The sequence below is a fragment of the Panthera onca genome, chromosome B3 (genome assembly GCF_046562875.1).
Source record: "Panthera onca isolate mPanOnc1 chromosome B3, mPanOnc1 haplotype 2, whole genome shotgun sequence".
NCBI lineage: Eukaryota > Metazoa > Chordata > Mammalia > Carnivora > Felidae > Panthera > Panthera onca.
In genome coordinates, this window is record NC_138344.1 from 105674417 (window position 1) to 105687704 (window position 13288).

At 39.4% G+C, this 13288-nt stretch overlaps 1 protein-coding gene across 3 annotated transcripts in view; it reads left to right on the plus strand.

The window, feature by feature from the left end:
- Positions 1-12698, plus strand: part of DAAM1 (dishevelled associated activator of morphogenesis 1) — a 176895-nt gene extending 164197 nt beyond the window's left edge. For all 3 annotated transcript variants that reach the window (XM_060619942.3, XM_060619944.3, XM_060619943.3), the window contains 4 exons: positions 1073-1133; positions 4892-5023; positions 8460-8630; positions 9922-12698. In XM_060619942.3, coding sequence (XP_060475925.1) covers positions 1073-1133; positions 4892-5023; positions 8460-8630; positions 9922-10131 — 574 coding nt within the window. In that variant the 3' untranslated portion in view covers positions 10132-12698. The remainder of the gene's footprint in view (positions 1-1072; positions 1134-4891; positions 5024-8459; positions 8631-9921) is intronic.
- Positions 12699-13288: the final 590 nt, after the last annotated feature.

Consider the following 13288-nt stretch of genomic DNA (forward strand, 5'->3'; position numbering starts at 1 on the left):
TCTCTCTCTGTCTCTCTCTCTCTCAAAATAAATGTACTTAAAAGAATTAAAAAAAATAGGCGTGCCTGATGGCTCAGTCGGTTAAGTGTGCGACTTCAGCTCAGGTCATGATCTCGCGGTTTATGGGTTTGATCCCTGCATGGTGCTCTGTGCTGACAACTCAGAGCCTGGAGCTGCTTTGGATTTTGTGCCTCCCTCTCTCTGTCCCCTCATGCTTATGCTCGCTCTCTCTCTCTCTCTCTCTCTCAAAAATAAACATAAAAAATTTTAATAAATAAAAAGAATTTAAAAATAAATGTATGTGTGTATTTAAAACTATCTTTTGCAGTGAATTTGAAAAGTATGATGAAGAGTAGGTTAATTTTTTTCCCTCTTTTTGTAGACTTTGGTAGAAATGTGAGACATGAAATTAAAATGTTAAAGTAAATGACATTTTGGTGAATTTGCTAACATCTGAATTATCCACAAGATTTATGTTATAATCTCTGAGATCTAAAAGCCTTCAGATAGAAAGTTATATGGGAGAAATCCAGGAAACTTTCTCTATAAAAAGAGACAATGAGATCTAGTTAGTACAACTTGAAGAAATACCATTGTTGATTGAAATTTAAGCCATCACCTTGTAATACTCACATCACCAGAGCTTCAGTGAAAAGCAGTGCCCTAATTATGAAGAATACAATGTGAGCATGATTGTGGATAAGGCGGTTTCTTTTACTTGTTCGAAAGGAGCTACGTATGGCAAAATATTTATTTCTACATGTGATAATTGGCTTAAGTGAGATTTTTGTGAAATTGAAACATGAATTATTTTTGTAGAGATGACAGGCATTTCTGCTCTTTTTAATCTATAAAATGTACCTACTGGCTGTGGAAAACAAAAACCATAGGTCCACGTTTAAATGGCTTAAGTTTAAAATTTTATCTTTCTGTGAGATCTGAGCATGGAAGGGAATTTTGAACATTGAAAATACACTAGGGTGGACTTCCAAGCGTGAGATATGTGAACCCATTATTTATTTAATACATACAAGTCGCATGTTGGTTACTAAAATGTTGCTATTTACAACAGCATGACTGAGCTGGACAAAGAAATAAGTACCTTGAGAAGTGGCTTGAAAGCCGTAGAGATGGTAAGTACATGTTTCTTCTTCTGATTCCCAGTCTCGCCGCTGCTGCGAGTGCTGATGATATCCAGCATGGTGGTCTGCCCAGGATAAACATTTACTGATTAAAAAAAGAAAAAGGAAAACAGCAGCAACGAGGAAGCAAAGGCTGGCTGTGTTACCCTGGCAACTCAGCTGCAGGATGTCCTGGGGTGTCACTGGAGCAGGAACTGGGAAGCTAGGGTCACACTGATTTCCCACCTGTAAGGCAGGACTCATTAAAGTGGGTTTGGCCAGATAAGGATACCCTCAGTGTCCATGTTCTGTTAACAAGTGATGTTCAGAAAATGGGTGATGGGCATTGAGGAGGGCTCTTGTTGGGATGAGCACTGGGTGTTTGTATGTAAGCAATGAATCATGGGAATCTACCCCCAAAACCAAGAGCACACTGTATACACTATATGTTAGCCAACTTGACAATAAATTGTATTAAAAAAAAAAAGAAAAGAAAAAAAAAGAATAAGGAAAGGAGGCATCAAAGGGAGGGAAGAAGTTAATGGTCATTTTTGCAGACTACCACACTATAACAAAAGCCTTGAAAATGTGTGTCACTATAAAACCAGTGATCGTATTTGTAAGGATTGTTCTGAGCATGTGATTAAAGACATGCCAAAGGAAAACAAAACAAAAACAAGTGAGTGATGTTCACTCTCAGTAGAGCAGTGGAACACCTCTCTTGTGTTGAAGTTGGTCTTTTGGGGAGTATTTATTGAGTAGACACTTGGGCGTACGGTCCGTTTTCTAGGCAAGGGGTCACGATGATTCCGACTCCTTCCCTCCGGGTGTTGAAATGGCCAAGAGCACTGAGTCCAGCTAACGTTCACAGTTACTCAGCCTGGCCACGTCCAGATAAGCACAGTGGTTTACAAAAATGCCTTGAGGAAGAAGGGTGGACTTGGCTAGTCCAAAACTTGTGGAATGACTGGCATTGATTAGAGGAAGGTTCTCTTCTGGAAGAGATGAACTTCGAGCTGTGGCTTAGAAGGAGGGTGGCGTAGGAGCGCCTGAGTGGTTCATTCGGTTATGCTGCCAGCTCTTGATTTCTGCTCACATCATGATATCACAGCTCATGAGTTCAAGCCCCGCACTGGGCTTTGTGCTGACGGCACAGAGACTGCTTGGGATTCTCTCTCTCTCTCTCTCTCTCTCTCTCTCTCTCTCTCTCTCTCTCTCTCTGTTTCTCCCTCAAAATAAATTTAAAAAAATTTTTTTAATTCTAAAAAAAGAAGGAGGGTGGGGTAAACTTAGTTACATAGGAGTGAGGTTGTCCCTGGTGTGCAAAACTACCTGGGCCGGGCCTCCGTGGAAGGAAAGCAGGCCACCCTGCTGGAGGCAGAGGAGTGGGTGCACTTAAACATGACTGTGTGGGCAGAGTGCCACATGGATACCACACAGCACTGCCACCAGTGAGGAGGGGCCGGTCAGGACAAGAAACCTGCTTAGGAGAGTGATCCTCACTCCGGTCTGGTACTTGACAAAGGAGACTGTTCTTCAGGCAGCTTAGCAAGGTGGCCCCTAAGTATCTTTCAAGTCGTGTATCAGTAATGCCATGAAGAACCTCCTTCCTTTCTCCTGCCATAGAAAGCAGTTGACTTCATGGAAGACATAGCTCTAATAAAAGTTAAAGTCACAATATCTAATCTTTTCCTGTTTTTTATAAATCGGAAGCTTGTAAGGCTCCCCCCGCCCCCTTTGTGGCAGGGCATGGGGAGGATGCTCTTTCAAAAGGAAAGGGAGATGAACTGAATGAAATATTTCTGCCAACCCCAATGGGTCAAGACACTGAGTGAGCGAGTAGGATGGTCCTCCTCAGATTTCAGAGGCCCGACGGGCTCAGGGCAGTTTGGGATTAGGCTTTTTTTTTTTTTTTTTTTTTTTTTTTTTTTTTTTTTTTACAGCCTTCTCTTCGTTCCCATTTCCTCCCGGTGGAAGTCTTTCTTGAGACTAGTGTGGCAGTGATGACACAGCCCTAAAGCCTGATAATGGATCCTCTGACCTTTGCATCTAAACTAGCTCAGAGCAAGACATGGAGGGGGGAGGGGGGTCCAAGGAGGTTTTGTGTTTGGGGTTTATTAAAGGTGGTTTTGCTTGAATCTGTCCAGCACCTGGGTCATGTACACTAACACACTTCTCGTAGGAAAGGGGCTACAGGAGCCTTCCCCTCCCCCTGGCAGCATGCATGTCAAGATGTAGCCCTGGAAGGAAATATTGGGAGGCAGACCTTGGCCTATCTAAATATTCATGTATCCCAGTTGTGATTTACACAATTCAGTTATACTGCTTGAAGATAGCAAAGTTGGAACTCATCATCTGCCTTTGAATGAAAGAGAATAATACATTTATGAAATACTTTCAAATTACTCTCCTATCTCTGTACCTCACATACATACATGTTCACTTGCAAGGCCAAAGACCTAGAATCGTGGCAGTTTATTCCAATCAAAGCAAGTTCCATACTTTCTAAATTTCTACTTGTTATTTCCTTGATTCTCACGGTGATATGGATATTGCTTGCCTTTTGTCAAAGAAGGAACTGAGGCCGAGGCCACTTGTCATGGACAAGAACCAAATCCGTGGTGGAGCTGAATCAGAACCATAGCCTGTGACTTCTCCACTCCTGCTTGGTAGTACCTCCACCAAAGCACGTATAGAAATAGAACCAGATTAAGTCATTGGTAGGCAAGATGGTTGTTACTGAGACTGTGCAGAGTCAGACAGATCTGACCTCAAATTCTGGCTCTGTCGTGTTTCAGCTACTAGACTCTGAGCCAAGAATTTAATCCCTCTACACCTGAATTTATGTGTCTGTACAATTAGAATAATAATCCCTCACTCATAGAGGGTGAGATAAAGAAAGTGCATCTGGCAATGGTTGAAATTAATTACGAAAATTAGATTTGAATAATCTGTATGTTCATCACCCTGGTAATGGAGAATATGGATAACTAACAAGGCACTAATACTCCTGCCTGCCTGTTCACAAAAACGAAATGGTGTAGACAAGAATAAAAATGGGAGACAATTATGGTGCCAAACATGACAGTTGAAATCCCACTGACCCAGATATCATCACGTAGCCTCAATATAGCCAGAGGGAAAGAAGGAAAAACCAAGCAGCCAGAATTCTGAGCACAGAGTATCAACAGATTAAATTCTCTTGCTTTCAGTCACACACCCTTTGAATCTAATTTGCTGTTTATTTAATTTCTGTTAATTGTATCGCAGTGCTAATCTGCTTATATCCTAAAGCTGGGGTAAGAAATCTCAGGGGCACCTGGGTGGCTCAGTCAATTGAGCATCTAACTCTTGGTATCTCAGCTCAGGTCATGATCCCAGGGTCATGGGATTGAGTGTTGCATCGGGCTTCACACTAAGTGTGGAGCCTGCTTAAGATTCTCCCTCCCTCCCCCCCCCCCCTGCACCCCCTCCGCTTGTGCTCTCTCTCTAAAATTAAAAAAAAAAAAATCACACCAATAAAGGGCTCCAACGATTGGTACATTGCAGTTTGCAAATATATGCGCGCACAGGGGCACGGCTTGGGCATGGCTCAGGCATTGTGGGCAGAGGGGCAGAGGGAGCTAGGGCATCACAAAATGGTTTGGAGTAGATTCTGATGTATTCACCATTCAAACTTACTACATTTGAGGCATATGGAAAATTAGACAAGGTGTGTGTGCATCTGCGTTTGAAGCCCACCTTGACATTATCCATTTCCTGTGTTGAAGGAGCTGGAATATCAAAAGTCTCAGCCCCCACAACCCGGAGATAAGTTTGTGTCTGTTGTCAGCCAGTTCATCACAGTAGCCAGCTTCAGCTTCTCTGATGTCGAAGACCTTCTAGCAGAAGCTAAAGACCTGGTAAGTTTCCCGTTGCATACCGAGTGTTGTTTGACAGGGCCGACACTTCCAGGTATTCTGTATTTTCATATCTCGGACTGTGATCATTTGGAACACACCCCTTTTTGTCTAACCTATGTTGCCCTTAGGTTAGCAAGACCTCAAAGTATCTGGATGGTATAAAACCACAAAATATTCTGCAGTTTTCTCTTGGTTGATATTCGGTTGAAGTACCTGTCTCTGGAAACCAGAAAAGAGTCGATTATGAAAACCAGAGGCCAGATAAAGTGTGAGATCAGGTGTGACCAAGGCCAAGTGTCTTAGTAGCTGTAAGTTATATGCTCTCCTGAGATAGAGACTTCAGGCAGGATATTCCCTCTTGAACTCTCCAGCAGACCTTATTAAAGGAGATACACTTTAATTCACAGCCTCATTACAAGAGGCATATGTTTTAATAATACGGTGCTTTTTATGAGTTTTGCTATTTAAAATGCTGTTTGCCTCTAAAAGAAAAGTTTTCGTTGGCTAATAACCAAGACCTTAACTCCTCGTTATTTCCTCTTCCAAAATACATACCCATTTATATACATGTACACATTGTCTCATTTTTCTCTCACCCCCCCCCCCTTCTCATAGTTAAATAAATCATATCAGGCCCCTATGCCACCCTGTTGAGTTCTTCCTCAGTGCTCATCTCTCAGTTGCCGTAATACTCTTTTTCTTTAACTTGATCTTACCTTTGAAACTTGAGTAATGGATGTCATTCCCTGTAGCCACCTGTTTAGTAATAGATATAGATGATTGTTTATGTAAAGTGCACACACAACTGCTTAAAGTTCGGAAGAAGATCATATTAGGATACGTTAGCTAGTCTCAACAGTAAACCTGACCTCCAACATTATTAGATAAATGGAAAGAGAATATATGTTCAGATGACTGCTGTTAAAAGTCCCATGACTGATGCCAGCAACCTCCACTGTGATAGTCCCCACCCATGTCTTATGTGTGCCTCCTGTACAGGAGGGAAGGGACCCTTCCCCGTCCCCCACTCCAAACCAGGCAGTACAGAATCTACTTCATTAAGGACTCAAGAATTTTTATAAGAATCAACTCTACAGTTAATTTTTGAGGTAAAAACACATGCTTGTGCACAACCTACTTTTAAAAAAATTTTAGTGTGGGAACTTTAGTCTGGGAACATTAGTCTGGGACTAGTTTTCTTCAGATTTTTAAGACTAAAATACACATGACTTCATCATCACTAGAATTCCTAGATAAAAAGATCATTCAGGATGGCTTGAAGTGCATGAACTTGAGTATTTTAGAAACTCAGTTGTAGGCTGTCTAATGCCATTTTGCTCATACCAGAACTTTTAGAAATTAGCTTATAAAGCCATGAAGGCAGGCTAGAGCTCTGTGCATGTCATGTGAACAGTGTATTTTTCCCTAAAGAACTCTGATGTCTAGTAGATTATTTCCAAATAAGTAAAGCATTGAGAACAACTCAGTGAAGAGAAAAATGGTAAAAGCACATTTTTATTATACATTTAAAGATGTGAAATAACAATTATAAAATGTCATGTGCACACACATCTATTACTTCATAGTTTTATCTCAGAATCAATGTTGAGGGGGAATTGGAGGAAGGTGATCAAAAAGTACAAGCTTCCAGTGATAAGATCGATGAATATAGGGGTTGTAATGTACAAGGTGATGACTCTAGGGAACAGTGCTGCATGCTCTTCGTGAAAGTTGTTAAGAGAGTAGACACTTCCGTGTGTGTGTATGAGGTGATGGATGTTAACTTATTGTGGTAATCATTTCACGATATATGTAAGTCATGTCGTCATGCCATACACCTTAATTTTATACAGTGCTGCATGTCAATTATATTTCATAAAAACTAGGGGAAAAGAAAATACTGAAAAGGTTTCCTTTAGGGAGATAGTACTACCAAAATATCAGAAAAAAAAAATAATAAAGGCAAGTAATGCAAGAAAAATAAAAGCAATTAGAAATTCATGGGTTGGAGGCAGTGCATAAACACTTCATATGCTAAATGAAGAAAATTAAAGATCTGGAAAATGTTAAGTAGTTGATGAGGCATAGGGATTAGGAATTCATTTGACTCTGAAGCTGTAAACACCACCCTTAGTAGCTCAGGAGTAACAGCATCGGATCCTTACAGGGGGAAGAGAAATTCCAGCAAACAGTATGACTGGCATTGAACATTATTTAGACAGTCATGATACCGCTAAGACTCCTGAAAACATCGATCTTGAGTTCCGAAGATAACTGCCAGAAGAAGTAAAACCAGGAGAGTACAGCACAGGGAACAATAACATTTGGTGACAGATGGGGACTGCGCTTTTCCTCATGAGCACTGACTACCATATGCAATTGTTGAATCGTTACATTGTATACCTGTAACTAATATAACACTGTATGTTAAGTGTACTTCACTTTAAAGAACTAAAATAAAATATGAAATAAACTGACACATTCACCAGTCCAAAAAAAAAAAGAAAGAAAGAAAATTAAAGAAAAGAAAACTTGAGGTGTTGAGGTGCTTGGATGGCTCAGTCGGTTAGGCATCCAACTCTTGGTTTCAGCTCAGGCCATCATCTCACGGTTTGAGTTCGAGACCAACTATCAGTGCAGAGCCCAGTTGGTATTCACTCTCTCTCAAAATCAATAAATAAACATGCAAAAAAATAAATAAATAAAAGAAAGAACTGAAGAGACTGGTGATACTATTTTGTTACTATATCCATATGTTTGTATTAACTTTTTAAAATTCTCCCTTAATATTTTGCTCTTACGGTGTTTTAAGAGGATTTGTATTGAAAGGGGTTGCAAAACAAAGGATTTGGAATAAAATTGTATTCTCGGTCCTAAAGTAGGGGTTTGATTAATGATCCCATGGTCAGTTGTTTTCTAATTGAGACCCAGGAAATATCACAACACGAGCAGCTACACAACATGATCAGGGAAAGCAGCTAAGAAGGACTGGATCCCATTTGTTTTTGATATTAACCATATGGCACCAATGAATGATATTAAACTACTTCAAAGAAAAGTTAAAAGTACAAGTTTCCCTACCCCTGCTGAGTTTGCTATTAGTTTTATGTCTTGAGTGCTCTGCCCTACGATATTTTGCTTTCTTGTTTTTACTACTGTTTAGTTAATAAAAAGTCATAGTAGGTAATCATTGGCGTTAGGCTGAAATGAGGTGGAAACGAATAAATGGTTTCAAAAGTTGAGGAGTATTCAATTTTTTTTACTTTAGACATGAGTGATAGGCTTGTTCAGCAGCCAAAGATAAATACAGGCTCACTAAAATCCAGCAAGTTATATTTGACTCTTCTGCACTTCACTCCTTCTAGAGAGATAGATTTCTATTTGATCACAGAATTCTCTCACAACACTGAACTTCTTAAAACCTCCTTTCTTCCAGTTTACTAAAGCAGTGAAACACTTCGGAGAAGAGGCTGGCAAAATCCAGCCGGATGAGTTCTTTGGCATTTTTGATCAGTTTCTCCAAGCTGTGTCGGAAGCCAAACAAGAGAATGAAAACATGAGAAAGAAGAAGGAGGAAGAGGAACGCCGTGCTCGCATGGAGGCTCAGGTAAGAAAATGTTGAAACTGGCCGTTTCCAACTCCTGGAAGTTCAATGCTGAGGCTCCTTGGTTTGTAGACCGTGCTGCAATGTGCCAGCAGGAGGGAGGGCATTTTATGCTTCTGGGAGCTTAAATCGGTGTAAGTTTCTCTTGGGCAACCTGGCAGTGTATATCTGAAGCCTGAAAAAATATATCCACATCCTCTGATCTGGAGTTCCATTTCTTACAAATTATTCTAAAGAAATAATCATAAATTTGCACAAAGAGAATAGTAGTCTTTACAGTAGTTCGACCTGGAAACAACCTAAATGTTTACCAACCAGGCAGTAGTTTTAAATGCAATAATAGCTACATAGTGGAATATTTATGCAGTCCTTAAAAATCATATTTTTAAAAAAATATTTAATAGGGGCGCCTGGGTGGCTCAGTTGATTAAGCGGCCAACTCTTGGTTTCTGCTCAGGTCATGAACTCACAGTTCGTGCATTCGAGTCCTGCATCGGGCTCTGTGCTGCCAGTGCAGAGCCTGCTTGGGATTCTCTGCCTCCCTGTCTCTCTGTCCTTACCCGGCTCATGCTGTCTCTGTCTTTCTCAAAATAAATAAATAAACTTAAAAAAAAAAAAAGAATATTTAATGATACAAAAAAGCTTATAAATGTATTTCTATATGAGATCTTTTTTAATAAGGTAAGTTTTAATAAGGATAAATGATAGTGGTGGGCTATACCCCCAAAAGGTTCACAATGCTTCATCTCTTAACAGTAGGATTAAGAATGATTTTCCCTCATTTGTTTATATGAATTATCTAAGTTTTCTAAAATGCACATGTATAATTTGGCTTTTAATAGTAGTAAATTGTATGAAGCAGGTTCCAGGTACCCACAGGAAATTCAAGCTAAGCCTTTGATGTAAGGAGAGTGGCCTAATGAGCATTTGCTTTAGTGTCATAGAAAACAATATCTGGGGTCTGTTTAATAGCGATAACTTTCTGGTTCCATTATAGAAATATGAATTGCCTCGACTGCTCTTGTTCTAACTAGAATATCATGAGGTTTACCTAGATTCTAGACGATGAGTGTCTAATCACAGAGTAGTGGTCATTTTTCATCATTATTCCTTGCTTCTCAAATGAGACCTCATGTCCCAATTACCCCTGTCTTGTGACGTCCAGGGGGCTTAGCAGCCATAGATGCACATGGGTTGATGTGGCTGAAGCAACGCTATATTTCAGACTTCCTCTCCACCGAAAACAAAGCACAACATTTTGACGCTTCTCTAAGAGGTTGCTTTCTATTTGCAGCTCAAAGAACAGCGTGAAAGGGAACGTAAAATGAGGAAAGCAAAAGAGAATAGTGAAGAAGGTGGAGAGTTCGATGACCTGGTTTCAGCTTTACGCTCAGGAGAAGTGTTTGACAAAGACCTTTCTAAACTGAAACGGAACCGCAAGCGTATTACCAACCAGATGACGGACAGCAGCCGAGAGAGACCCGTCACAAAACTTAATTTCTAATTTTCCTTGGATACTTTTTTAGGAAGCCCATTAGCAGCCCTTTGAAGTGACTAGAACTTTTCATTACACTGCCTTGCAATCCAAACAGTGGCAATTTCTTCCTTCATCTGTGAGTGAATGCGTGAATGTGTGTGTATGTAAATGTATGTGTACATATATATTAAAAAATGTATATAGAAGTCTGAGTGTTGTCTGGAGACCTATATGTATGGTTAAAAACAAAACTCTGTGTTAATGTATGTGCTCAGAAACCCTTTGTGTATGCATTCATATTGAGTATGGCTCATTTTCTTCCCCTGAACACCATGGCTGTTCAGAAGCACAATGCTGTCTCCTGAAAGAGATGACAGAGACATTCCCTAGAGTAAAAAAGAAAAACAAAAGCGAAAAAAAAAGAAAAAAAGTAAAAAAAAGGCTTGAGAAATATTTTATGGTTTCCAAGCTTGGTATACTTAGATATTATTTTCACTGGGGAAACTGGTGTTGGAAAAATATAGATTTAAAATGGTTTTTGATAGTTGACGATGTGATGCTGGTGTAAAGCATCAGTAATTAAGAGGAACCAGCTTAGAATTTCTGACATTGGTGTGGGGGTGCAGGCTGTAAATGTTTATTGAGAATATCTCGCACACAATCTGAATTATGTAGAATATCAATCAGACTCTTTTTTAGGAATTTACAACTCGGGCATCAATTTTGTTTCCTAATTTCATCGCGTTCTCTGCCAAGCGCTCTTGAAGATTTCTTTACATGGCTTTTGAAAAGAACACTATTTATCTACATGCAATTCACGCTCTTGTTAAAAAACAAGATCGCCAGAATGTGCTTGTTCTAACAATGTAGATATATAAACTTTAAAAATAAAATTTCCCACCCAAGACCTAAAAGGAGGAATTCTCTGAAGGGATAAAAAAGTATTTAAATTTTTTTATGGGGTGCCTTTTTTTTTTTTTTTTTTTTTTTTTTTTTGTATCTTCTATTTTGTAGGACAAGGGTGCATCTTCTGTCAATATGACTCTGGACTAAAGGACACTTAACGAATGCACAAAATGCCAACAACACCAACAGAGATGCCAAGATCTATTTATCTCTAAGTATGTTTGAAATGGTTTGTTGTTTATATGTTGTCATTTTAAATTGTGTGTCAGTAAAGCTACCTGTAAAATTTCAGTCCAAAAGATAAAGCTCTCAGGGAGAAATGAATAAAAACAATGAACATTAGAAAATAAAATATAGATGCTTACCATTAACCTACCAACTCTTAATATCCTTAAATTATATATAAAGAGGACTGTTACTTTTTTTTGGTTTTTTGGGGTTTTTTTTTTTTTTTTTTTTTTTTTTTTTGGCTTTGCTTTATTTATTTGTAGTGGGGGAGGGAGGGGCTAAGATTCTCTCTTTTCTTTCTATCAATCCTGTTGTGGTTGGGTTTCCTGTGGAGAGAGTAGTCTGTCCTGTTGCACTAGAACATTATTGACTCACGAAATTGAGTTTTTCAGTCAGTTAACAAATATTTATTAAACACCTACTATGTGCCAGGCTTAGTAGGGCTACAGTGATAAGCAAGACAAAGTCCCTGCCCCCAAGGAGCTCATGTTCTAATGGGGATAAAGGGGTGAATAGAATACCAATAGGCGCTGTACAGGAATCATGCTATTTAAAAATACTTTGTATGAACTTTAATGCTTAGTGCAGACGGCGAGGCCCTGCACTGCGTGAAAGCTGTGAAGTAGTGCTCAACGAGTTGTCAAGAGCAGTGGTTTTACGTTTTGTCCCCCTTCATTGCGAACTTAGAGACTTTCTACACGTTTTAGGCAAGTAAATGACTCTAGCACATGAAACAGTCATATAGACACAGCAGAGGTTGTGTTCCCCAGCCCCTAGTTACCAAGGTCTGCAGATACACCCAGTTAGAGGTGCAGACAGAGACTCTGCTCCAAAAGGCTTGGAGATGAGGAGTGGGATATGATGAGGGATGTGTCTCTTCCTTAACTAAAGTGCCTCTATCTTCTTTTCTATTCATAGCAGGAGAAATTTGGTCTGGCTCAATTTTGGAACTGTATTTTGAAAATGGCTTTGTTTTACAGTTTAAGGAATGGACAAGTGGATGAAGTGTCACCTAAAGGAGCAAGTTCGCGTAGCCTGTCCCTCTTGCCCTTGGTAATCATCCTCATTTTGATACGGCCATCCTGGTAGGCCTCCTTTGCCATTTCCATTCTTGGTTTCTTTTCCCAAAAGCTTTGTGCAGGTAATTCCATGTGCCATTGTTGGAAAAAAAAAAAAAAAAATCTACTTTTTAGATTGGTGCTGGTGTAAGTAGCCACTTTTCTCTCTTGGGTGTGTATTTTAAAGGTTTTTGTTTGTTTTTTTAAATTAATGCCAAAAAGAAAGCATTATAATTTGTAAACTTAATTATATGTCTTGTATCTTATTAGCTTAGTAGTTGGAACCACTTAGTCTTTAGGTGCAAGACTGTTGTTACAGTACCAAGAAAAAAAATGTTGTGTCATGAGATTGTACATTTTTTTTAAAAAAGCAATATGCAATAAAGAGATGAATTCATTGGGTGTATGTATATGCTTTCGATGAGTCATTAGAACATTGCCAAACGTCTTTTTACTTTGCACTATTAAATATTGCAAATTGTTTAGTAAGTCAAAAATACATATTTTTAAATTTGTACATCCGGGCTGGACCTAGAAGGGTATAGTTTTCTGCTATGGTAGCATCTGATATGTCCACAGACATATGCTACCTCTTTCTGTCACTTTTCTATAACCTCTCTGTATGACTCCATAGAGTTATACGGTTGCCCAGTAGGGCTACTAGTGAATAATTCAACTTGGGGGTATAAAAAAGAAGGTCTAGTCTCTAGAATCAAAGGCTTTTTTATTTTGAAGCATTTCCTTTTTTAAAATTAATTTATTAGGGGCACCTGGGTGGCTCCCGTCATGATCTCACAGTTCTTGAGTTCAAGCCCCGTGTGGGGCATGCTGCTGTCAGCACAGAGCCTGCTTCACATCCCGTCCCCCTCTCTCTCTGCCCCTCCACTGCTCACGCTCTCTCTCAAAAAATAAATAAAACATTAAAATATATATAGGATACACGTCAGTATCAGAAGTGTCACCTGTATAGAACAAGGGATGTGCATCGTATC